General features: G+C 33.2%; 1 protein-coding gene across 1 annotated transcript; it reads left to right on the top strand.

The window, feature by feature from the left end:
* Nucleotides 1–18856, top strand: LOC142326563 (uncharacterized). The gene is made up of 4 exons (XM_075369143.1): nucleotides 1–230; nucleotides 9453–10167; nucleotides 16781–18142; nucleotides 18849–18856. The coding sequence occupies exons 1-4, from the start codon at nucleotides 84–86 to the stop codon at nucleotides 18854–18856; spliced, it is 2232 nt and encodes a 743-aa protein (XP_075225258.1). The 5' UTR covers nucleotides 1–83.
* The last annotated feature ends 6891 nt before the right edge of the window (nucleotides 18857–25747 follow it).

The raw sequence follows: 25747 nt of genomic DNA, 5'->3' as shown, positions 1-25747 counted from the left end.
GTAGAACACTTCTTATCTGGTATAATTACAATATTATGATTGGTTATGTAATATGATGGATAAACATATTCAAGACTGTCAAAATGTTTGTAACAACTTTGTTAAAGAAATTATTTCATATTTTGTATGCATATTGTTGGTTTTCATTAGCTGGTATTACAGTTATTGTATTGCTTTATACAGCCAAAAAAGTATACATATATGATGAAGATACCAAACTTAAAGCTGAGGTAAGCAAATTAGATTCATATATTTATAGTTTAGCAAATTGAAATTTACCAGCAGAACACAATTATTTTGTTAAAATTAATTACCATTCCACTGATCTCTATGGTAGAGTGGTAGTCTTATCCTTTCATCTGGAAGGTCTTGACCAATTTTATGTGGTGAATAAATAAATAAATGGGAATAATGAAAAAAAGTCAAATCCAAATACTTAATTTTATACATACTTATGTAATTTATGATATTTCTATTTCTTCATTATAATTAATTAAAATAATAAATAGTTAAAATTTAAAAAAATAATTAAATTGTGTTTATAAAACATTTATTATTTATCTATAAAAACAATTCCCAAATAAAAGTACGAACTTAGAATATATTTAATAATATTATATGATAATTTAGAAGTTTGCAATGCTTTTGTCCGTGATGGTTGGTGACAAACAATTTAAAACTGTACGTCTTAGACAACTGAACCAAAATTTAATAAATACAGAATTCTTAAAATTCATTTCATAAGATTTTTGGTCATTGTTATATTTATCTATCTTCAGTGATTGAGGCATGTTAATCACACTGCCATCAGCTAATGTTGATTACTAGTGGTTTTTTTTTACGTACGATAGACAAATTTATAATTGAAATGTATATTGAATTTGAATTGTTTATTTAGAATGTTATCTCTGCATGTTATTGTGTTTGTATATTTCATTAATTTGAGTAAGTTAAGATTTGATACTTTTTTTTTTGTGTATGTGTAGAATATCAAGGTTGTTGTTAATGGATTTATTACTATAAATCTATTAACAACAATGACATGATTAAGAAATGTTGACTATGTTGTTATAAAAGACTTTTATGTATTTATTATATTTGAGAATGGAGCTGCTTTTCTTTTGATTATTTTAGAATATTAAAAAGTTAGATCAATTCAAATGATATAACAGCACATATATATGAAATGCATAGGACTTCAGTAATGGGGTACCAATAGCTGAAGGTCTAAACCCTCCCAGTGATTTCACCTCTTACCCCAAATGTAAAAGGATGATTTAGGCACAATGTTAGAACTAATTTTTTTAAGTGGGGATCTATTTTTTCTTAAACATGGATAAGAATAATATAAAAAATAAAGCAACAACTGTTATCAGAGAAAAAGTAAATTTAAGTCATATTCCAGTGCTAAGTTATATATAACGAGAGAAAGTTTTTCCCCGATCACAATGTGGCATAGAATCATTACTAAACAAGGTAGATCAACCAGTTTTTCAGAAATGCACATCAATTCCTATTTCAGGTGTTTAGCTATTAGAAATGGGCTGGTGGTGTATTTTTATTTGTAGCCTTTCCGTAAAATATGAGACTGAGTATCTCACCCTTTTACTCAATCTCTTCGAGTCAGTGCTCAAAGATATTGCCCCAGGAAAAGCACCAGGATTTGACAGCATCAATCCAGAATTCCTATTAAACTGCAGAAAGTAAGCAAAAATTTGGCTGGCCAGATTCTTCACTGGTATAATGCAGACCAGTAGCGTACCCAGAGAGTTCAAACAATCGAAGATAGTAGCCATCTTAAAACCAGGGAAACCAGCAAACTTATCTAAGAGCTACAGATTTATAGCATTGCTATATGTGACTTATAAATTACTAGAAAGGCTTATCTACAACAGAATCTGTCAGAGAATATTTGATGTTATACCGATTGAACAAGCAGGCTTTAGGCCAAAATGAAGTTGCACCAACCAAGTTCTCTCACTCACAACGTACATTGAAGCGGGGTCCCAAAGAAATCTTAAAACCTTTGCTGAATTCATTGATTTATCAGCCGCTTATGATACTGTCTGGAGAGAAGGCATGATTTGTAAGCTGCTCCAAGTAATTCCATGCAAATTAACAGCTCACCTGCTTAATAACATGCTGAACGACAGAATGTTCCAAGTTATCATGATCCGATATAAGCTCACCAAGGAAACTCAAGAATGGCCTGCTACAAGGGTTGGTACTTGCGCCTCTCCTTTTCAGCCTCTATGTTTCAGACGTGCCAGAGACAAGACCTAAAAAGCATGACTACACCAATGACTGGGTGCTAATAACAAAATGTAGATCATTTGAAGAGTTGGAGGAAGACCTGATGGCCTCCTCCAAACTGGGAAGAAACTGGGAAGGTACTTCCGAAGATGGCGCCTCCAATCAAATTGTAGTAAAACAGAGGTGTCATGCTTCCATCTAAACAGCAAGTTCACTAATAGGGAGCTTAAGATTCTATTTGAGAATACACGGCTATTTCACAATAAGACACCAAAATACCTAGGCATGACACTTGATGGAACGCTTTCATTTAAGGAGCACCTAATGAAAATTGTACAGAAATTGAAAACAAGAAACATTATACATAAGCTCTGCGGAACAACATAGGGAGTATCAGCTTTCACTTTGCACACATCAGATCTGAACCTCATCTTCTTGGCTGTGGAATATTGTGCGCCAGTGTGGCTTAACTGCCCTTATGTTCATAGAATTGATGCTCAACTTAATAACACTATGAGAATGATTGTCGGGGTTATCAGGTCTACTCCTGTGGAATGGCACCCAGTATTGAGCCATATTACCATCCCCAAATCTGCGCTGTATGAACCCTTTTTATAAGAGAGTACAAGAAGATTATGGACAATTGAAACCTACCAATACATGCCAATCATGGTTGTCTTTGATCTAGAAAACCATATATCAAAACAGCAATTGTTGCCATAGAGGAAAAATTCAACTTGACTAACGCCTAGCGTCAAGAATAGACCGCAAAGCAGAATAACCAAATTCCATGTGTTACTCAAAAGCCTCCGGGTTTTGACTTGCCATGTAAGACGTGGTCAACATTAAACAGAATATAAACTCAGCATGTCAGGTGTGCCTATTTCCTGTATAAATGGGGTAAAACATCAACACTCCTTCATGAGTGTGGTGAAAATCAAACTGTTAAACACATCACAGAAGTTTGCCCTAGAACAGCTTATGAAGGGACACTTGAAGATTTCCTGATGGCGACTCCAGAATCAGTAGCTTATATTAATTTGTTAGATGTTTGTTTGTAATTTTTTACTGTAATTTGTGTTGTGTCTTGGTGCCATACGCTAAATAAATAAATAAGTGGAAAATATAACACAAATCCAGTTATTTGGTCCAATTTGTCCACATGGGCCCTTTCAATGCATCCTACTATTGTTAAGATCAGCTTTTCAGCTTTCTATTGGGCTTTCCATTCAGCTGCAAGGAGTCCTTTAAAATAAAAATATGTGTATGCCAAAAGTAAGGGAATTACAGATTTGTTACAGATAAGGGAATTACAGAATTAGGTACAATGATGGACAGGAGACATTTTGATTTGATAATATTTATTAAACACTTTTATTTTTTATCATAGTATTTTAGCTGTTAGTAAATTTAATGGCAGATTATTTTTGCCTGCCTGCCAATGACAGTAATAATAAATGATTCTGTTGGTTGTAAAGTCAAAACTGTGATTTGATTTTTCATTGCCAAGGGGCCTAACCCTATTGAAATTCACTATAAATTGATTTATAACAATAATAAAGCAGTGGCATCAGAGTTTAACGACAGTAGAAAAAAATTACCATCATGAAGAGACAAGCCAGACAGCCAGTGTTTAGACAGATGGCCTTGTTGATTACTGGGGCCCTAGACCAGGTCTCGGTCTTTCTTTTCCCCACATAAGGACCCTAGGAGTCTGCGTTCAGTGATTGAAGGTGGGATGCCGGAGCATCCCACCCCTCCTGAATGGCGCTGTCCTACCTGCCCTTTTTTGTTTAACCTCCGGGTCTACAGTTAAGTATTACTTCAGAGGATGAGATGAATAATTTGTAGCATGTGTAATAATACCATGCCTGACCGGGATTCGAACCCAGGACCTCCGGGTGAAAGGCCGAGACGCTATCACTCGCGCCACGGAGCCCGGCTGTCCTTCCTGCTTAATGCTAACACCCCTTACCCATCTTCCACTTCTTCCAGGGTCTTCTTTCGGTTGATGTTCCCTATTAATTTACTGACTACTGACCAGTTCCGCTCACCATGAAGCATTACCACCACTATATTATTTGCGGTAAGCTCTCCCAACCATGTCTGCACCATCATCTTGTCTTCTTCCCACCTTGGGCACTGGAAGACAGTATGTTCTGTGGTATCCCGCTCTCCACAATACTGGCAGCTTTCAGACAACTGTCTCTTCCTGCCGCATAGTCTACCATGCCCCGATAAAAATTGGGTTAGCTCAAACATGACTTCCCCGTACTCACGTCTGAGCCAAAGCCTGATATCTGGTATTAACTTCGTCCAAAGACCCACCTCTGATCCTATCCATCTCTCCTGCCAGCGCTCTCTCTGTCTTCTCCTTCCTGGTCATGCTCTTTGTCATCCCTTTTCTTCTGCACTAGTTCTTCCGCCAAGAGCTCCATAGGGGGGAGCGAGGCAATTACTAGAACTGCCTCTATGGTGACCGTTCGGTAAGCCCTACCAACGCTGATTACTAATCGGCGCTGCAGCCCCACAAGTCTCCGAATGGCCACTTTCATGCTCAACGTCCTCCTCTACACTGGCACGGCTACAAGGCAACGGACCGAGCCACTGCCGCCAGCATCCTCCTCTTTGATGAGCTTGGCCCGCCAACCTTGCTCATGAGCCTTGAGACAGCCGATACTGTTCTACCTGCCTTGTCGACTGCCTCCCAAACATGATCTTGAAAGGCTCTCCGGCTGTCAAGCCAAACCCCTAGGTATTTGGCTTTAGTGACCGGCTTGATAACGACCCCCTTAACCTGATGGGGAGAGTTGCCTTCTCCCGGCCATCACCAGCAGCTTCGTTTTCTCTGCAGCGAGGCTAAGGCGGTGGCCCGCCAACCATCTATCGAACAATAGAATGGCCCGTTAACCTCCGTTAATTAATGGCCTGATTATCTCCTCTTCTGTTCTGGCGACTAATACCATGGAGACGTCAGCGGTAAAACCGGTAACCGAAACACCCTCAGGATACCGCAACCTGAGGACGCCATCATATGCTAGGTTCCACAGGATCGGTCCAATTACCGAACCCTGCGGGACGTCGCGCTCCCTACTATCACATACCGTGATGCACCCGAAAGGCAGTGAGTTGAATGCATTCTTGATATCTAACATCACCACCGCCAGGATGCATCTCGTCCTCCAAGAACCCGCTGCGGTATCATCAACACTCCTCATGACCCTAGCTATGGTATCCTCCGTTCTACTACTAAGGCTACCCTTTCGTTCTACTTCATCTCAGAGATGGTCCACCAACAGCCTCTTGAAAAGTTTGCTTAGGCAACTCAACAGGCAAAGAGGTCGGTATCAGACTGGCCCTCCTATCTCTCCTCCACCTTTCCTCAGTAGAACCAGCCTGGCCTCCTTCCATTCTGGTGGCAAAGAACCATCCAGGAGTATTCGGTTGAAGGCCGCCAGCACTTAGTCTGCAACAACTTTCACCGTTAGAGCCACAACCTCTTTAGTAATCTGGTCAAGGCTGGGACTCTTTTTAGCTTTCAGCCTCCCTGCCGCCTGTCACAGCTCGCCTATTGTGAATACAGGGATATCCACTGCGGCTATCTCTCTATAGATGGGCCGGTCACCTCTACGGAACAAAACATCAATTTGTTTCCTAAGAACCTCCTTGGCAAGAACAGGTAATGCCCTACCACATCTACCAGTTATGATTTGGAAGGCGTCACCCCATATGTCGTCCTCTAACCTGTCTAGGAGCTCTCTCCACTTCCTCTTCTTACTGTTTAGTATTTCACTCCTGTAAGCGCTTCTTTTTCAACCAGCTCCTTTCTGCATGAGAGGATGTCCTCACAATACCCCTTTCTCCTGGCTTGCTGTAGCTGTCTCCTGGCTCTAATACAGCACCTTCTCATCTCTACCATCTGAGCAGTCCACCAATATACATTCTTTTTTTGCATACCTCTGTTGCAAAATACGCAAGAAACTCTTCTGTTGCCTTTGATACCACCTTCATCAAGTAGCTGGGGAGACGTTTTCCAGATGAACAAGACGTTCTTTCACCAACTTCTTAAGCCTAGCTGGGCCCTCTTTCAAACATAATCTCCTGATCAGCTACCATGCTATAAGATCCACCGTCCCCAATCTCTAAACCAAACAAAGAAATGGTTGCTCAACAACTCCTCTTCAGTGAGCACCTCCCACCTCCACGACCCCTCTACCAACCTCAGCAAGACAAACGTGACATTCACAAACAAGCATCCATTTACCCTCACCTGGGTAGGCACTGTCCCATTATTGACACTGTCCCATCTATGGTTCGTGACATGTTCTCCCCATGTCACGTTCTTTACATTAAGATCACCACCCACGACTACACCCTTTTGAAGAGGGTGAATCCCACTGGCCTGATCCTCCAAGCATTTTTCATAATCATCCAGACCAGAGTTTTGGTGAAATATGAACAGAAAAGACCACAATGTCTGGAAGCTCAACCCATATGAATCCGTTTCTCTCATCAGTGGTTAGGATCGGCACACCGTTCCCATAAACCGTTGCACTCATCAGCCAATCTACTGTCCAGCTGTCTTCCTCCACCTTCCTCAAACTAGGCTCAGACACTAAGAGAAGGTCTGCTGCCTTCCGCCTTCCCAATTCCAGGAGTGCATCATGTGATGCTGCGTTCCTGTTTGTGCTTAACTGCAGAACTCTAGAACTCTAGACATTTCTCTTACTGCAAAGAGCATTACCAATCCAATGCCCAGTTCACCACATCTCAAACATTTCACCATGACCTTGCACCCTTTGGCCTGGTGCCCTTCCTCACCACAGTTATAACACAAGGCCGACCTGTTGGGGCCACTGCAGCTGGCCCCATGTGCCCCACCTCAAAGCACTGGCTACTCTGTAGTCAAGGACACCTTGCAGTGGATCCATCCCATGCGAATTCTACTCCTGGCCGCTAATGCCGTCGCCAACACAGCTAATATCACAACTGTGGCTCTCTTCAAGCCACCAAAGGCCAAGTGTAAGGTGGTCACCCTCATATCCTCCATTTTTCCATTGTCGCCAATGGCCTCACTGATGAACTTTAGAAGTTAGACTTCTGTTACTTCCTCCTCAAGATCCATAAAGATGAGGCCTCTCCTACACAACCCACTTCTAATACTCACCGCCACTAGTTTACTCGCCATTTTCTTCTGAACCTCTACAGCTTCTTCTTTGTTGGCCCTCACTTTCATATGCAAGGACTCCCCATCACCTCTCCTGATGGGCAGTATGTCCCCAGTCTCTTCCTTGGTCACAGCATTTTTGGCTTTTTTGAAGAGGTCCGCATAAACAGCCCCCTGCACCTTAATTACAAGTGTACTGGTAGGCTCCATCGGCTGCTGCAGCCATTTACATGCCGCCTCATTCACTATCGCTTCATCCAGATACACAACCTTATTTCCACCACAACTTCTACCATGATACTCTAGCATTTTCTTAAGAAGTATGCTGCCTACCTTGTTCACCACTGAGCCGTATCTAACCTCTGCATTAATCTCCTGCATTTTATTTACAGCTCTGTGTAAGTCCTCTGCAACTACTCTCTCCCCAGCCCTAGTGTCCACTGCCACCATGTGCACCCTGTGCTGGATATCGTCTTTGATGTCCCCTATCAACACTTCTGCTAGGCCTTGTTCCACAACCAGCTGATCGCTCTTCAGTTTAGATTACCTCACCAACCAAGCATGCTGGTGACCCTGTCCAGCAGTTTCTTATGGTTGTCCTGCCAACCTCTGCTAAGTCATATGCGGCTAAAATATCACCACTGATCTCAAAGATGGACCCTTTCCCTACTCAAAATTTTTAGAGCACTCCCCCGACCACCTCCTGATAACCAGGTCCAGGATTTCCTCTTCTGGTACACCCTTCTCTAAGCTGTTTGACAACAGCTCTCTGTTGACAACTCTCGTAGTTTGTGTGGCCGCATGCTTCAACGGTTCACCGCTACTGCATACCCCTATAAGACTGGGATGCGATAATGCATACAGATCTTTCATCCAATTTCCACATCCCTCACTCTCTCTCTCTCACTGACCAGAACCGTGCACTCCTTAATTTCTTTTTTGGTGCTTGTGTACCAGCGACAAAGTTCTACCACTTTGGTAATAGCCTCCAGAAGGTGGTCCATATCCATCCCTTCTGTGAGATCCCCATCACTGCTAGTTTCAGTAACCTCCCCCTTCCTCTTGGAGGCCCTCACCACTGTTTTTAGTGTTTACTGTTAGATCCATCATCCAGTGTCGACCTAGGCGACCTAGTTGTCTTTCAACTTTGTTGAGAAGGAAACTCAGACTCCATTTTTGCTTCTTCTAACGAACTTGATTTAGACAACTTAATATAAAATAAAATAAATTCAATATACTTTAATTCAAATCACATATAATTAATTACAACAATACCTTTACCAACAAAGCTATAAAAGTCTGTTATCAAGCTATGATAAGCACCTGTCTTCAGTTACTCATAAACAAATTAAAATTAAATTACCTCAACTACACTATGTTATTTCAATATTATCAATGTAGATAAATTCCAATTTTTAGAAATAAAATCTAATTGTCCACTGTACAATACATGCACAACTAACACTAACACCAAACATGTTCAAGCCTTATTGCCTACCAGCAATAAATCTATATTACAAAAAAAGGTTGTCCGTAATCCAAAATCTTTGAAACTATAAAACATGACCAATAATAAACCATCGTACTTGCCAAACATCCAGTCCAATAGCAAAAAACCACAAAACCAAATCCAAAAACACAATCAAAACCTCAGAGCAATAAAGACACTTCCTCTCACAACAAGAACTCCTACTCACCAGAACATGGTCTGCTCAAAAGAAAACAAAAAAACAGGCTGAAATTCATCGATTTCTGCAAAAACCACAACCTAATCTCGAAATCTACATATTTCAAGAGGAACCTCAAAAACTCATTTGGTTAATTATGTTCCATTCATAAGAAATTTGAAAATTTAAAAATATATTTACAAAGGAAATGTATGGATGTGTTTCAAGTATGCATGATAATATATGAAAGATAGCCAATATATCTGTAAGATTGGCAGATCAAAGAATTAATTCTCTCCATTATTTTGAAGGGTTTAGGAAATTGATTACATAAAAAAATTAATATATATTATTTTTATTTTCAGGCAAAGAAAAGTAATATATGGTCTTCACGATCTCTCTTATTCCAATCATTTGCTGAATTGGCCCTTGAACATCTTGTTACAACTAGACCTCCTGAATATACTTTACCGTTTGCTTACATAGCAGAAAAATTAAAAGAAATAAGAGAAGAAGGTGTATTAAGGCTTGGTGGTGATGATGACCCTCTTGTAGCACACAGAAGATTAATGCTTACTCTAAAACAATGGAGAATGACAAGACAGGCATGGAAACATCTACCAGGTCTAACAGGATATATATATAATCCTCATCAGCGGGTAAATCAATCTTCACTACCACCTGTGCCTTTTAGAAACCATCAGGATGTTTTAAATGATATTGGAGAATATAATGAAGATCATACTGAACCATTGCCTGTTGACCATGAAGAAAAATCATCAGAAACAAAATTATCTGATGAAACACTAGTTAAAAAATTAGAAGAAAAATTATATGATGAATTACAAGAGACAGTATATGATGGAAAGAATTATCATGAAAGTAAAGATAACATATCATCCTATGAAAAAATTTCAGCTTATTCTAGTAAATCAACAGAAGTAATTGAGATAACAGATGAATTTCAGTTTCTTGATACATTTGAATACATGGATATATTGTACCGTAATTTATCAAAAGCATCACCGATCAAAGATTTAAAATTTCAGCTTTTACAAAAGGCATTAAAATTTACATCTGGTAAGATGAGTACATTTCTTTTTAAAAATATTCCTATTGTACATTACCTAAACAAATAATTATGGTTTTTGGCATGCTTTGTAATACTTGTAGAAATTTAAATTATTATTATTTATTATTAAATAACAACAGAATAACATGAACAGTTATTTTCATGGTTAATCTCTTTAAACTAATATTTGTTATGTGTTGTTTTTCCAATTTCTACTTTTCAGCTTACAATAATTTGTTCTAATCACTTAACACTTATCTTTAACATAATAAACTTTTACGCAACATGTTAAGTGATTTGTGTAAAATATTTAAAAAGGTTTTTCAGTCAGGAAAATTTAATGAATTATAATTAATATGTAATTAAAGAACAAAATGTTTTAAATCCTTCACTGTTTGCCATAAAGTAAATTACAAGGTAAAGAGCTCTGCCAAGTGGTAACTGAAATAAATTGGAAAAAAAGCTGGCAAAGTTCATTCTCAACATTCACCAGAAAGTATTTGCAATTCAGTTAAATTTCTAGTTTTATTTTTATAATAAACATTTAAATATACGTAACCAAAAAATTCTGAATTTTTAAAAATTTTGCGAGCTCCATATTAATGGGGCTTTTTATTGATCATAATGATTACAAAGATATGAGTTAAGTATCAAAATTTCAGATAAAAAAATACTTTGAATTTGGGAGCTCCTTTAACTCTGTGGGAACAACTTAATAAACAGTTTTTTTTATAAAGAAGTGATACTTTAAAAAACATAAATTCAAAAAAGAACAATCATTTAAAAATGTTGAAAAAATAAAGTATATTTATGATAGTAATGAAAAAATCTGATGTGGACACCACATGACTTTCTTGTATGCCTATTAAATTACATATCCACATTTTTTAAAATGAAAAACACATAAAATTTTAAATTACTAATAATTTCTGATATTTTTTCATTTTTTTAATTGTTATTAAATTATTATGTATTGTAAATTTTTTTTTTACAATTATATTTAAATATATTTAATCAATATATTTAAAAAAAAAGAGAAAAGTCTGATTCAAACTGATGTGCCTTCCCCTGTAATATCCAAATTTTCATTAATTAAAATTTTATTTGGCTATAACTCTGGAACCAATGAAAATAAGTACCACTTATGTATATCATTGTAAAGCTCTCAATGGGGGCTTATTACTGCAGTTAAGAAAAAGTCTAAAATCCAATTTTTTTTTGGATTTTGGGCTTTTTTGGACACTTTTGATTCAGTTAACTGCAATCAAAAGGGGAGGTGCACAACTAGATGTTACAACAGTCCTAAATCCAAAATTTCAACATATTACGGCTAATCCTTTTTAAGTTATACAAGATGTGTACATATGTACAGACGTCACACCAAAACTAGTCAAAATGGATTCAGGGATGGTCAAAAATGGATATTTCCATTGAAATCTGAGAAGTGAAATTTTTCGTGATCACAATACTTCCTTTACTTAGAACATCTCATAAAGTCTAAATCAAGAACATAAAAATTTTCAAAAAACTTTTCTGTTTATAATTTTAGAAAATTGTAGATATTTTTTATAGCCATTTATATAATTTACAGCCAGGTAGCAAAAGAAATTAATATTCCAAATGAAGCTTGATAGAGCAAAAAAAAAAAGGAAAAATGTATATTTCAATTTTAAGAGGATGGGGTTGATTTATGGGAAAACCTTTTTGAATTATTTATGGATTATTGCTTATATTTATATGTAATTTAGGTAAAAAATTTGCAAAAGTAAAGTTTTTACTTTAGGGCACTTAAATGCCTCTGAAGAAAATTGAAATTGATTTTTTTGCAAAAGCCCCCACCTCCTAGAAAAATTTTGAAAAAAAAATTCAATATATAGAAATATTTGAGCTAAATTTGAAAAAAAATCAGTTCTATCAATCCTAATATATAAAGGCAAAAGTACTGTGACACACGTATATACAAATATGTTATTTGATATTGACAAAATTATTTAAAAAAAAAATATAACAGATTTATTTATTTTCGTTTTTTAATATGGATGTTCATCAAGTATCAGCTTCATCATTGATCATATATATAAACATATGTACATACATATGTTTTTTTGACCTGGATGAATTAGTTGGATCATAAAATGTAAAGATTTGCAACAAACCTGATACGCTATTTTGACATACCCTATTTTTATATACTTTAAATACTTTCCCCTTTAATGTAGCTATTCTAACTATATTAACCACAAAAGTAATAAGAAAACATTAAAAAGTTATTTAAAAATTTTTACTTAAAAAATGTATTACTTAAAATTAACAAGTTAAACTTACCATATTAATTTCCAATAATCGATTTCGTATGCATCTTCAGTTGGTATTGAATTTTGTAACTACATAAAACATTCATTTTATAATTGTCAAATCTTTAAAACAGAAAACAATTTCTTTGTTGTCTACTGATTTTGATTATTTCACAGACAAAATTATGATATAATTTTAGATTTTAAATAAAACTTTTATAAACAAGTTTTAAGTGTATTCTTGTTTTCCAATTTATAAAATAGATTTTTATACTGGGTTGAATATAATTTTTCCTGAGAAAATCATTAATATTCTACTAATACTACTAAGTATTAATATACTTAATATTCTACTACATTTTACAGTATTTTATAAACAGGATGTACTCAATACCAGTTAATATATTTATCAATATTTTAGAAATGTTGAACAACTTCAGAGTCTGTCACTTATAATTCTGAAGATATTTTCTCTCTTCAGTTTTTCTATTTTCTTTCTGTCTGTTAGATTTACAACGACAGCTGTTGCTCGAATCTACCATGAATACAATTTACTCATAAAGTGACATACTTTTCCTCAAGGGCAAACAGCATCCAATGTTAGGGAAAGTGTAGTGGAGTAAAAATAGAAATAAGTACATAATTTTTGGGGTTTATGTGTTACATAATATGTAATTTACCACAAGTTATAGAAGATCAAACAATTAATTTTACTGAGTTTAAATATAATAAATTATTTATACATATCAACTTTTTAAATAACAAGTCAAACTAAATTTAATAAATATAGTGTTTAAAACTTCAAAATTTTTTCACTTTCACAGCCTTTTTTAATGACTGGTACCTCTATTCTCACCTCTTTTTTATCAGATTATGTTATTGCTGGCATTTTTTCTTTTTTTTTTTTAAATTAAGCGATGTGTTTAAAATCTGGTTGAAAAGGATATTACATTTTAATTGTGCTTAGTTCATTTAGTAGATCATTGTGTGTTTTTGTATTTCATATAATGTTTGATCATTTTAAGATTCAGTCCTTTTAAGTGTATGTGTAGAACGCATACACAGTCCAAGGTAGAGTATCAAAGCAAATCATAATTCCACTAACATTGGTATTTCATTAACACTTTTTAATGATCAATTTTAATATTAAACCTTTTAAATGTGTAAAGATTAAAATTTCTGCAAAAAATACATCATTTGATAAATCTGACTATTTATCCAAATCTTATTTGAAAATTTGATGAAAAATGTTTATGATTTTTACTCAGCATGTATCTTTCAGAAAATAGATTCTGCAAACAGAATGCAATGCCCATAAAATGAGTACAAACTCTTCTTAAATATTTTCTCTGAAATTTTGAATGAGGATAATGGAACTGTTTTTTGATGGAACTGTTTTTTACTGAATTATATAAGTTATTTGTAAACAATAATAATAAAAAAAGGATTAAACCTTCACTAATCCCAATTTCTGTTGTCTAACTTTCATTCTCCCTACTCTTCTTGAAATATAGTTAAAATAATTTTTATTGAAGTTTTATACTTTCTTTTTTGTACGAATAATGATTTTTATGTAATCTGTACTTCTTAATATATATACTTCTTTAAATATATTTTCAAGGACTTTTATTTTAATCCACCATATATTGCCAAAAAATTTTGTTTTTCTCTGTTCAGAAATAATGTCGTTTAGTGTCTGCCACCTTGGTTTAATGAAATTCCCATGTACTCTGTCTTATTCAAGCAATTGATAGGAATAAGTTCATGCTATCTGGCAAGAACAAAATATCTAAAAATGTATTTGTTTAAGCCTTATATTTTATTTTACCACATGGACTAATTTTATTGTTTCTTTTTTATTTTTAAAGCAGTTCCTCTACTGTTCCTGTAATAAATTATATGTTACAGGGAATAAAGATATTGCAGATAATCTAAATAAAGAATTTTGAACAAGAAAATAATACATAATATGAATTTTTTTTATTGTTTATCATCATTACTTCTTTTTGATATAATGAAAATTTGAAGCCATTTTGATATGTATTTTCACACAAAACATCATGAAAACTGTTTGGAAAACGGTAAAAAAATAATACCATGTTCCAGAAAGCCTTAGCCATTTTAGTAATCTTTAGGTCTCTGCATATTCCTTTTCAATTTGTTTAAATTTGAAGTAGGTTCTCACTTTTAGAATTTCTTCATCACATGGTTGATCACTTACAGCATTTGACTCCAATTGTTCCTGCCCAAAGATTTACCTACATAGTGTTTCTCATATTCTTCATCCTTTAGTTCTATCAGTTTCAATATCTTTTTTCCCTTCAACAGTTCCTTCAAGAACTGTTGTTAATTTCTTCTAAAGTTCTTTCTTTCTCAGACCATATCTAATTTAATTTCCTTACCTCCTCAGAAATATATTTTGAAATGCTTTATGCTCAGCAGTCCTATCTCCAAATTTCTCACTGTCACTTATTTCCTTTCTTTAACATCCTCAATACACCTATTTCTGAAGCATCAATCTTGTCTTCTCTCTTTCATCAACCTATGTTGTAATAAAAAACTGCGTAGAGCATTTTGCCACCCTTTTCCTTACTCTAAACCCATGCTACTGCATAATATTAATTTGATTTTATTAACAACTTCTTTTACCATTGCTCTACTTGTCTTTATACCTTCCTTGATTCTCAACTTCTATTCTATTCTTGTTTTGTTTGATATGTTGTAATGCTTATTTTTATAACTTTTACTTTTATTGTATTTATTTACATGTTGTACTTTCCTCTTCTAAAATTATTATTATTCTGTGCAATGTTTAAGTCTTATTGATTAGGATTACCATGTCAGAAAATCATATGTAGTTTGTCTTTTGACCTCCTGTATTATTCTTTATTTTTTCTCTAGTGTATTTTCCAACATGTGTTTAATATAAAAATTAAAAGTAAAAACTAAATTATATTGGTGACTATCAGCAACCTTGTTTTAACTCCACTATCAACCTCTAGCAAATTTGTCATAATTCCATTTATTTTTACTGTTACTTTTTGCCTTGTTTTCTTGGATGAATCTTTCTGAATCTTTAGTCTATCTTATGTACCTTAAAAAAAGATTTCCATTAATTTATTCCACTGGCTCTGTTAAACACTTTTTCTGAATCTATAAATACATTTTGTATATTTTCCCCTTATTTTGCTTTTCTATTATATTAAATAGGATTTTTCCCAAATAAATATTTCCTCTAGACCTACCCATATTTTTAATGATAAACTAAAATAATCCTAAAAATAATAGAACTCGATTCATAAAAACACATTATTTTTTTATTTTTTTAAAAATTTCTTTTTGAAGCAGGTGCCAAATTAAGAGCAAATAATAAGTTAGCAAAAAATGTTGGTTTAAATTTAGTACAGAATATATATATGTTTACAACGAAATAATATTCACCTTGGTTAGGTAATTATTCTATGTAATTACTGCTGGTTCAATTAGTAAATAAATGTAGACATTTATTACTTTGTAATTAAATATAATACTTTAATATTTGAGTGAATATATATACGATTATGTATATTGTACATGGATCTATAATATGCGTTTTAATTATTCCATAAATGATGCATTGTTGAATATTATATGTAATTTACTGTATGTAGATGTTAACAGTATGACATGAAATTTGGAATGAACAATATTAGAATTAAATACATTGTTATATTATTTATAAAAATATCAGTTGTTAACAGGTTAATTGAATTATAACAACTTATGTACTCTACATGAATAAGAAGAAGGCAGTTTTTTTCTGTTTATAAATAATGAGAAGGAAATGATACGTAAGTCTGAACATTGACTTAAAAAGATAAAATTTAAAGAATTTAAAAGAATTTTTCACTTCTAATAACCGTTTTTTTTGTTTTTTTTTTTAAATTTATTCTGTTATTAATTTAAAAAGCATGTTTAAATAACATTTAATTTAAGTTTTATAATGTAGCTAAGTAAAAAATGATAATAATATTTTATCTAACATGTCAAAAAAAAAAAAAACAATATTGAAAAATTAATGTAAATGTGAGTTTTCTCTCTGGCAATGGTTAAAATATTAAGTAAAGTACACTTTTTGTGCATAAGTACCATTCAGTAAAATAAATGAGTTATAGAACTTACTCTTTTATAAAACAATACAAAACATCTCTGAGTATTCTCTATCTCTGGCATTTGTTTGCTATGTGACTTGCACTAAAACTAATATATCATAATGAAATTCAAATATTAAAAGAAATTTATGATGTTTTATGTTTATTTAATACTTATATATTATTTTTATTTTTAGAAAATGCAAAATCAAGACAATTAGTCTTAGATAAACAGAATATGGATTTATTAATAAAATATCTTAAACAAAAACCAGAGTATGATTACATTAAAAATAAAACAGATGATATTGATCCCCAAAGAGCTTTTCATATGCTTAAACAAAATCTAAATACAACAAGAATTAACTTATTAGGCCATAACCATAAGGTTTTCAATAGTAATTTTACTGAAAATATTACATTTATGGCAAAAAATGATAAATTACAATCTAAATATTATGATCATTTAAAAACAGCTAATAAAAGTATGTTTGGAAAAAATGAATCACAGGAAAATGATAAAAAATATAGTAAACATTATGTTGTTTCATCAAAAAGGCCAATTTATAATCATCAAATTAAAGAAAAAGAAAAAATATTAAAAAATAAAAATTACACATTAATATTAGATAATGAAAAATATTATAAAAAATTGACTTCATCTTCTAATACTCATTACTATGAAGAAAATATTTACAATTCAAGTAATGTAAAATATACAAAAGGTATATTTACCAGAAGACCTGGAATAACAATAAGGCCTTATACTAGAAAAAAATATACAATTCGCCTTCATAGAACATATGCAAGTGTCCGTTCATTGAAAGCCTATAGAACATACACAGCAAGATTTATGACAAGAAAAAAATCAAGATGGTTTTCTCAAAAAACTGGAAAAATAAAATCTGTTTCTATGTTTGACTCCTATAAAAATAAAATAGTATTTCATAAAATACTTAAACATTTTAACTTTACAAAAATTAATAAAAAGTATAAAGATAAAAATGTAAAATTGCACACAAAAAAATTCAAAAAAGTGTATACATTTTGCACACAAAAACATAAAATATTACCAGATTTTGATAAGAAATGGTATAATCATGTGAAAGAGATAAAAAACAAAAAAAAAGTAAAACAAGAACATTTTAAATTTATTACTCAAAGATATAAAAGTAAAGAAAGACAATATAAGGATGTAAAACATTTAAATAAAATATTTATTACATCTAGAATAAATTCAAATATAAAATTAAAAAATAAAGGTAAAAGATACTTCAGTGTTGTAAAATATCATTCAATAAAAAATATCAAAAATAAAAATGAAAATTATAAACAACATACAGAAAAAATCAATCAACAAAAATCTAAAATAAGCAAATTAATGTCTGACGTTAAACATGGAAAACAAACTCATTTGTTGAAAAGAATATATTATAATAAAGGTAATAAATTAATAAACGGAAAAGTTTATAAAAGAAAAACTAAAAATAAAAATAATTTTAATGGAAAACTAAATTTAAAACCAAGAAGTATAAAAAATTATGACAAACATCTTACAGGTATTATCTTAGGTAATAAAAAAAAATTACCAACGAAACGAAAAAGAAAAAAAATAATAATTTAATTTATGTTAATATAAATTTATATAAAACTAATAGTGTTTTGTGTTTAATTCCCAACCTGAGTACTCCTTCCTCTGATAGTTCAGTTACAGGTTAAAATTGAAGGTTGGTAAATTACTAATATTCTACATATATATCTTTGCATTCATTTCAATTTAACACAAATCTGATAAGCAACTTTTTTTTATGGAAGTTTACTGGAAAATCTGTTGTTAATAACATGAAAAAGAGCAAACACTTTATCGATAAAGCCTTTATCAATTTCAGAGTTACTGAACATGACCCAGCAAAATTAAATAGTAAATTTAACTTGTGCCCATCACCCATTAAAATATTTGTGAATCCTGACAAAAACAAATAAAAAACTTAGAACATTGCAAAGCATTAAATAAACAGTACCATTTAACAAATATAATAAAATAATTAATAATTATTGTAAATTATGAAGAATTAACAGGTTTTGTTCTTTCAAAGACCTTTTGGGGCTAATTAGCAGCATATTCTTTAGTGTTATTACTGATTATGTTCTTGTTAGTGGTACTTTTTTTTAAAAGGTTTGGAAACTCTTTTAGTATGTAATTGAATAACATATTTAACGACTGTTGTGTTTATTCATTTAATGTATTGTTTTCATAAAATTTAGTGTATTAGTGTTTTTTGTATGATCCTAAACATAAAATCTCATTAGACATAAATAATATAAAATACATGAATAATATTAAACATCAGAGTGAGTCATATAGTGTTTCTGGTGATTTCTGAGCTAATTCTGCTAGCAACAATAATGAAAAAAGTTCATATAAACAACTGCATTAAAACAGGACTATCCGAAGGTTCTAAGGCACTATGTGCCATTAAAGCCATTTGGTGGCAGTATATATGTACACTGTGATTTACTTATCCCATCTATCTGATAATAAACTAATATTTTTTCCTAAGTGAAATGGAAAAATTATTTTTTGGTTCTACTTTAAAATTTAAACAAACCAATTTTGAATTGCCTTTAATTTTGTCTTCTTTGACACAAATGACTCAAATGTTAAAATCTACATGTGAATTAACTTTGGCTTATATATATTTAAATGAAATAAAATAGTCAAACTCTACTATTTATTAAATTTATTTTAATATCATTTGGGTTGTGATGCAAAATCTGTTTATTAAGATCTCTTATTAATAAGATCTATGCTTATATGTTATTCAATTCATAATCAATTTTTGTCCCCATTAAGTGTCAGGAATTAACTTAGTGTATGTTAAAACAGAGATAGAGTTTTGTGGGATACATAAAAATTATTTCATAGTTATTTGTTGTATTGTGATTGGGGTTCTGTTTATGATACAAATTCAACAGGTGTGAAGCGTACAATTTTTCAATAAGTGTAAACTGAAAAATATACTTTTAGAAACTCCCTCTATGAATCATGAAACCTTGCTGATGGTGAGGGGGTTTGAGTGCTCAGTGCTACAGAGTAGCTGGACCGAAGGTGCAACCGTATCAGAAAGGTATCTGTTGAGAGCCAGACTAAGGAATGATTCCTGAAAGAGGGCAGCAACTCTTTCAGTAGTTGTTAAGGGCATAGGTCAGGAGGACTTAAACGACCATGTCAACATCACTCAATCTTCTGAGTACTGCGCAGCTGAAAGCAATGGAAAATTACAGCTGTGTTTTTTTCTTCAAGAAAATGTAGCTCTGCATTTTCATGTAACATAGATGTAGTCTTCCTTAGTAAAATATTTTGGAGGTAAACTAGTTCCCCATTCGGATCTCCGAGTGGGGACTACAAATGAAGGAGTCAGCAGAAAATTAAAAAATAACATTCTATGAGTCGGAGCATGGAATGTTAAAAATCTAAAAAAGGGCTGGTAGCTTAGAAAATTTAAAGAGGTAAATGGATAGGTTAAATGTAGGTGTGGTAGAAAATAGTGAGATTCAGTGGAAAAGAAAAACAACTTTTGGTCAGGTGATTTTAGAATAATTAACTCAGCATCAAAAGAAGGGCAGTTTCATAATTAACAAGAAAATATGGAAGAGAGTAAATTATTTCAAAAAGCTTAGCGACAGAATCAATATAATAAGAATAAAATCAAAATCTAAGCTGACAATGATAGTTAATGCTTACAAGTGCCCATGATGATGAGAGGTAGTGCGTGTATATATAAAGCAATTAAAAACATAAAAGGGGATGAAAATTTAATAATAGTTGGAGATTGGAATGGAAGCATTGGAAAAGGCACGGGAGGAAACATTGTGGATGGTACGGGTTGGGCAAAAGGAATGAAAGAGGGAACCAACTTAGTGAGTTTTGCATGAAATATAATTTAGTTGCCAACACCAGTTTCAAAATCATAATAGAAGAATATACACATAGAAAAAGCTTGATGATACTGCAAGGTATCAGATAGGTTATATCATGGTTAAGCGAAGATTTAGAAATCAACTTCTCGACTAAAGCATATCCTGGAGCAGACATTGATAGCAACCATAATTTAGTGATAATGAAATGTAAATTGGGGTTTGAAAACCTGAAAAAAAGGTTTCAGATAAATCGGTGGAATTTAGAGAAGCTCAAGGAAGAGGAGGTAAAGAAGATTTTTGAGGACATCGCAAGAGGTCTGAGTAAAAACGATAAGGTAGAAAATATAGAAGAAGAATGGGAGAATGTTAAAAAGGAAATTCTTAAATCAGTAGAAGCAAACTTAGGTGGAACAAAGAGAACTAGTAGGAAACCTTGGTTATCAGAAGATATATTACAGCTGATGGAAGAACGTAGAAAGTATAAGAATGCTAGTGATGAAGGTAAAAGGAACTATCGACAATTAAGAAATACTATAAATACGAAGTGCAGATTAGTGAAAGAAGAGTGGATTAAAGAAATTGTTCAGAAGTGGAAAGAAAAATGATCATTGGTAAGATAGATGGAGCATACAGGATAATTAAAGAGAATTTTGTGGTGCATAAATTAAAATCTAATAATTTGTTAAATAATGATGGTACACCGATTTATAATACGAAAGAAAAGGTGATAGGTAGGTGGAATATATTGAAGAGTTATACATAGGAAATGAATTAAAAACTGGTGTTATAGAGGAAGAAGAGGAAGTCGAAGAGGATGAAAAGGGAGATACAATACTGAGATCTGAATTTAATAGAGCATTAAAAGATTTGAATGGCAGAAAGGCTCCTGAAATAGATGGAATACGTATAAAATTACAGCGTAGTGCAAGTGAGGAAGTGATTGATAGAGTATACAAACTGGTGTGTAATATTTATGAAAACGGGGAAGTTCCATCAGATTTCAAAAAGAGTGTTATAGTCATGATACCAAAGAAAGCAGGAGCAAATAACTGTGAAGAATACAGAACCATTAGCTTAACTACTCATGCATCAAAAATCTTAATTAGAATTCTGTACAGAAGAATTGAGAGGAGAGTTGAAGAAGTGTTAGGAGAAGACCAATTTGGTTTCAGGAAAAGTATAGGGACTCTAGGGAAGCAATTTTAGCACTTAGATTAATAGTAGAAAGAAGATTAAAAAAAAACAAGCCAACATACATATCATTTTTATAGACTTAGAAAAGGCATTTGATAACGTAGACTGGAATAAAATGTTTAGCATTTAAAAAAATGTAGAGTTCAAGTATAGATTTAGAAGAAAAATTGCTAATATTTACAGGAACCAAACTGCAACAGTAATGATAATGGCAGAAACAACAGTAATAACAGCAGAAAGAAGCCATAATAATAAAGGGACTCCAAGAAGGATGTTCCCTACCCCCGTTACTTTTTAATCTTTACATAGAACTAGCATTTAATGATGTTAAAGAACAATTTAGATCTGGAGTAACAGTGCAAGGTGAAAAGATAAAGATGCTACGATTTGCTGATGATATAGTAATTCTAACTGAGAGTAAAAAACATTTAGAAGAAACAATGAAGAAACTATGCAAGAACTACTTCATGAAAATAAACAAGAACAAAACAAAGGTAATGAAATGTAGTAGAAATAATGTAGATGGATCACTGAATACAGAAATAGGAAGAGAAAAGATTATGGAGGTAGAAGAATTCTATTATTTGGGAAGTAGAGTTACTAAAGATGGACGAAGCAGGAGCGATATAAAATGCCGAATAGCACAAGCGAAACGAGCCTTCAGTAAGAAATATAATTTGTTTACATCAAAAATTAATTTAAATGTCAGGAAAAAATTTTTGAAAGTATATGTTTGGAGCATAGCTTTATATGGAAGTGAAACTCGGTCAATCGGAGTATCTGAGAAGAAAAGATTAAAAGCTTTTTAAATGCAATGCTATAGGTGAATGTTAAAAATCTGGGTGGATAAAGTGACAAATGATGTGGCAAATTGATAAAGAAAGAAGCATTTGGAAAAATACGATTAAAAGAAGAGACAGACTTATAGGCCACATATTAAGGCATCCTGGAATAGTCCTATAAAATCATGTAATTAATAATATCCATGTTTGAAAAATACATTTGTTACACACCACAGAAAGGTTTATGTAATCAGCGTAAGTAAGGAAAAACGTTTTCCTATTATCAGGTAAGAAAATATATAAGATTTCAACTTATTTTAAGATTCAGCCAAAATTATTCTCTCATGTTAATTTTTTTTTTTTAACATAGATATAAACAGGTGTAAGGGTAGCATTTGTAAGAAGTGTGGTCACATGAAATATTTAAGGTATTAAAGGAACATCTTAACCTCAGACCTGCTACTAGCATTAATATTGCAACAGAGGTAAGACTACTGAATTTCTGGAACTAAGATATATGATGTAATTCTGTTATTACTGTAAAATGTATAAAATAATTATTTATGAAATAAATGAGTATAAATATTTAGATTAACGTTTCTCAACCTTCGGGTTGCAGTGATATAAGAGGGATAGCATAATTAGCTTACAACTTTACATGTAAGCAATAATGAAATCATTTTACGAGAAAAAAAAAATCATTTATTATAAACAGTTTACTTATATTTATAAGTACACATGTGAAGAAAGTAAATTAATAGATAGATGGTTACGTTCGTTTTTCATTTAAAAGTTTCTCCATGTGTGGATCTATGTTAGAAACACAGAAAAGCAAATTGTTTTCAAATGATAAAAGAAGTTTCTCATATTTAGGTTTTAGCGCAACCATAGACAAAAAACCTTTTCACAAGGTAAGAGGTGACGAAAACATGGTTGCCAGGTATTCCGATTTCGGCGGGATTTTCCCGTTATTGAAACTCTGTTCTCGACAGTCCACAAATCGCACACTAAATAGATTTTTCGAGAAAAAAATTAATTGAAGCTTAGTAACGCTTCAACTACCATTACAATGATAGTTAGGGTAGGTTAAACAATAAATGTCGCTCTGCGTGTGGCATATATCTTCAGTTCAGTATTATCTTAAGCTTTTTCTATATTTTTTTTTTACATTTATGTTTTTGTTTTCGGTCGTTTTTTATATTATTGAAAGAGACTTTGAATTGAATTACTGTTTATTTTAATAAATTAAAAAAAAATTAATTTGTTTTTTTTTCTGAAATCCTGATGTCATTTCGAAAAACTGGCAACCCTGGGGGAAAGGGATTATAATTTTCAAAGGATCTGTGACTAAATTTCTATATTCACTTCGACGAGCAAGCCAACATTACCTACGTTGATAGCGACGGGTATGAACATGTATGTATGATGTGTACAGACATGAGCAATTTACAGGTTCCAACTTGTGTGGTCCTTGTATTTTGATCTACTTGCACAATATTCGCTGTGAGAAAGTCATGTTTGAACATCCATATGATACGTTTGAACGCACGTCGTGCTCTCAGCAGTATAAAAGAGGAGTAAGGGATTGCAGATCGTCAGGAGGCAACACCATAGGAAGACTTGAAGACACATCACCCAATTTCACTTCCATTCCCATAACCTACCGGCAGAACAACTGCCTTAAAACATCTGGACCTAATTCCATGGCGATGAAAGAGTAAAACCTTTCTCACCGCCTCCCAAAAGTTCAGTCCGCTGTGCGCTTGGGCTTTCTTCTTTTCCAGGCGAAAGTCGAAGGACTCCGAGGACAGCATGAAGAAAGCGTGTTTGGCCAAAACACCACCAGACCCCCCCAAACCCACCACGGTCCATTATATTTTGTAGGGCTAGACCAACATACGTAACAGATCAAATTTTAAATATAATAGGGGGCGTCTTATTCAAAATTGTCACCACCCTGGTGCACGGGCGCTCGAAAACAACCTGCGTTAAATACATCTCTCCTGCCAGCCCTTATGGCGAGCAGACATTTAATCCTTAATAGAGATATATCGCGCTTAGATTAATCAAACCAAATGGCACTAACAACCGCGCCAAAACCGCGTGTACCATGATCCCAAATAACCTTCTGGCTTACCTTCTATCCACTGAAGATCGAAGCAGCTAAAGAAGAAGAAGAGACAGAAGAAAGAAAAACAGAAGACAACTGTCTGTCTCTCGCCAATCTAGTTCTCTCCAGAACTTATTGGCTTGTAACAACGTTAAGATGAAGATAGGAGAGACAGACATGACAATACACATTATGTTCCCTCACAATCATCCAGAACCCACTCTCCTACTGACCAAGATAGCTCAGGGTCTCACAGCAATCCATCCTAACTCATTTTCTTTAATTCTAAACTAATGGAAATAAATTAAATGTTAAAGTGCAGGCCCAAAATCGCCTCCGACATCTTTTCCTTAAGAGAGGACGACCTAATAATAAAGGATTTCAGCCCACTCTAGGCCGAAATGGAGCGCGTCACGGAAGATAAGCTTATTAGCACATTGTTCCGTCGGGTCCCCACCGATAAAACCCTCCATGGGATCGGAACGTAATCCAAACTTCACAAACCGAATCAACGCCAACTACTATTAATAAACCGCCAGTTCAATAGAATCACTCAGCAGCAAAGGACGCGAGTCCGTATACTGCGAAAAGTAGGAGGGTATTACACCCTCCGACATCCTTGCGTTCCGTTCCGCAGATCGTCTGTTTAGTTTCGAATGCGAAGCGTGGGTCTGGTTCCTTTATTTAAGTTTTTAAAAGCGCAGTTTCATTGAAAATAATAATAATCGAGGTTTCGGTTTATTAGGATGCGTTCGAACTGTGTAACTGTTTTTTTTCCAATTAGATTCCTATGCAAAATCGATAAATTTGTGAAAAAACGAAGTGAGCCATTTACATCGAGTGAATCGATTGGTTAAAAAATAAGATCGTTCAATGGCAGTTATTTAAATTATGGTTTTATCTGATTAGATGGAAGGTAGGTTAACCCACCGGGTTGGTCTAGTGGTTAACGCGTCTTCCCAAATCAGCTGATTTGGAAGTCGAGAGTTACAGCGTTCAAGTCCTAGTAAAGCCAGTTATTTTTACACGGATTTGAATACTAGATCGTGGATACCGGTGTTCTTTGGTGGTTGGGTTTCAATTAACCACACATCTCAGGAATGGTCGAACTGAGAATGTACAAGACTACACTTCATTTACACCCATACATATCATCC

The sequence above is a fragment of the Lycorma delicatula genome, chromosome 6 (genome assembly GCF_047948215.1).
Source record: "Lycorma delicatula isolate Av1 chromosome 6, ASM4794821v1, whole genome shotgun sequence".
Classification (NCBI taxonomy): domain Eukaryota; kingdom Metazoa; phylum Arthropoda; class Insecta; order Hemiptera; family Fulgoridae; genus Lycorma; species Lycorma delicatula.
Note: the sequence above shows the minus strand (reverse complement) of the source record. Positions and strands in the feature narration are given on the sequence as shown.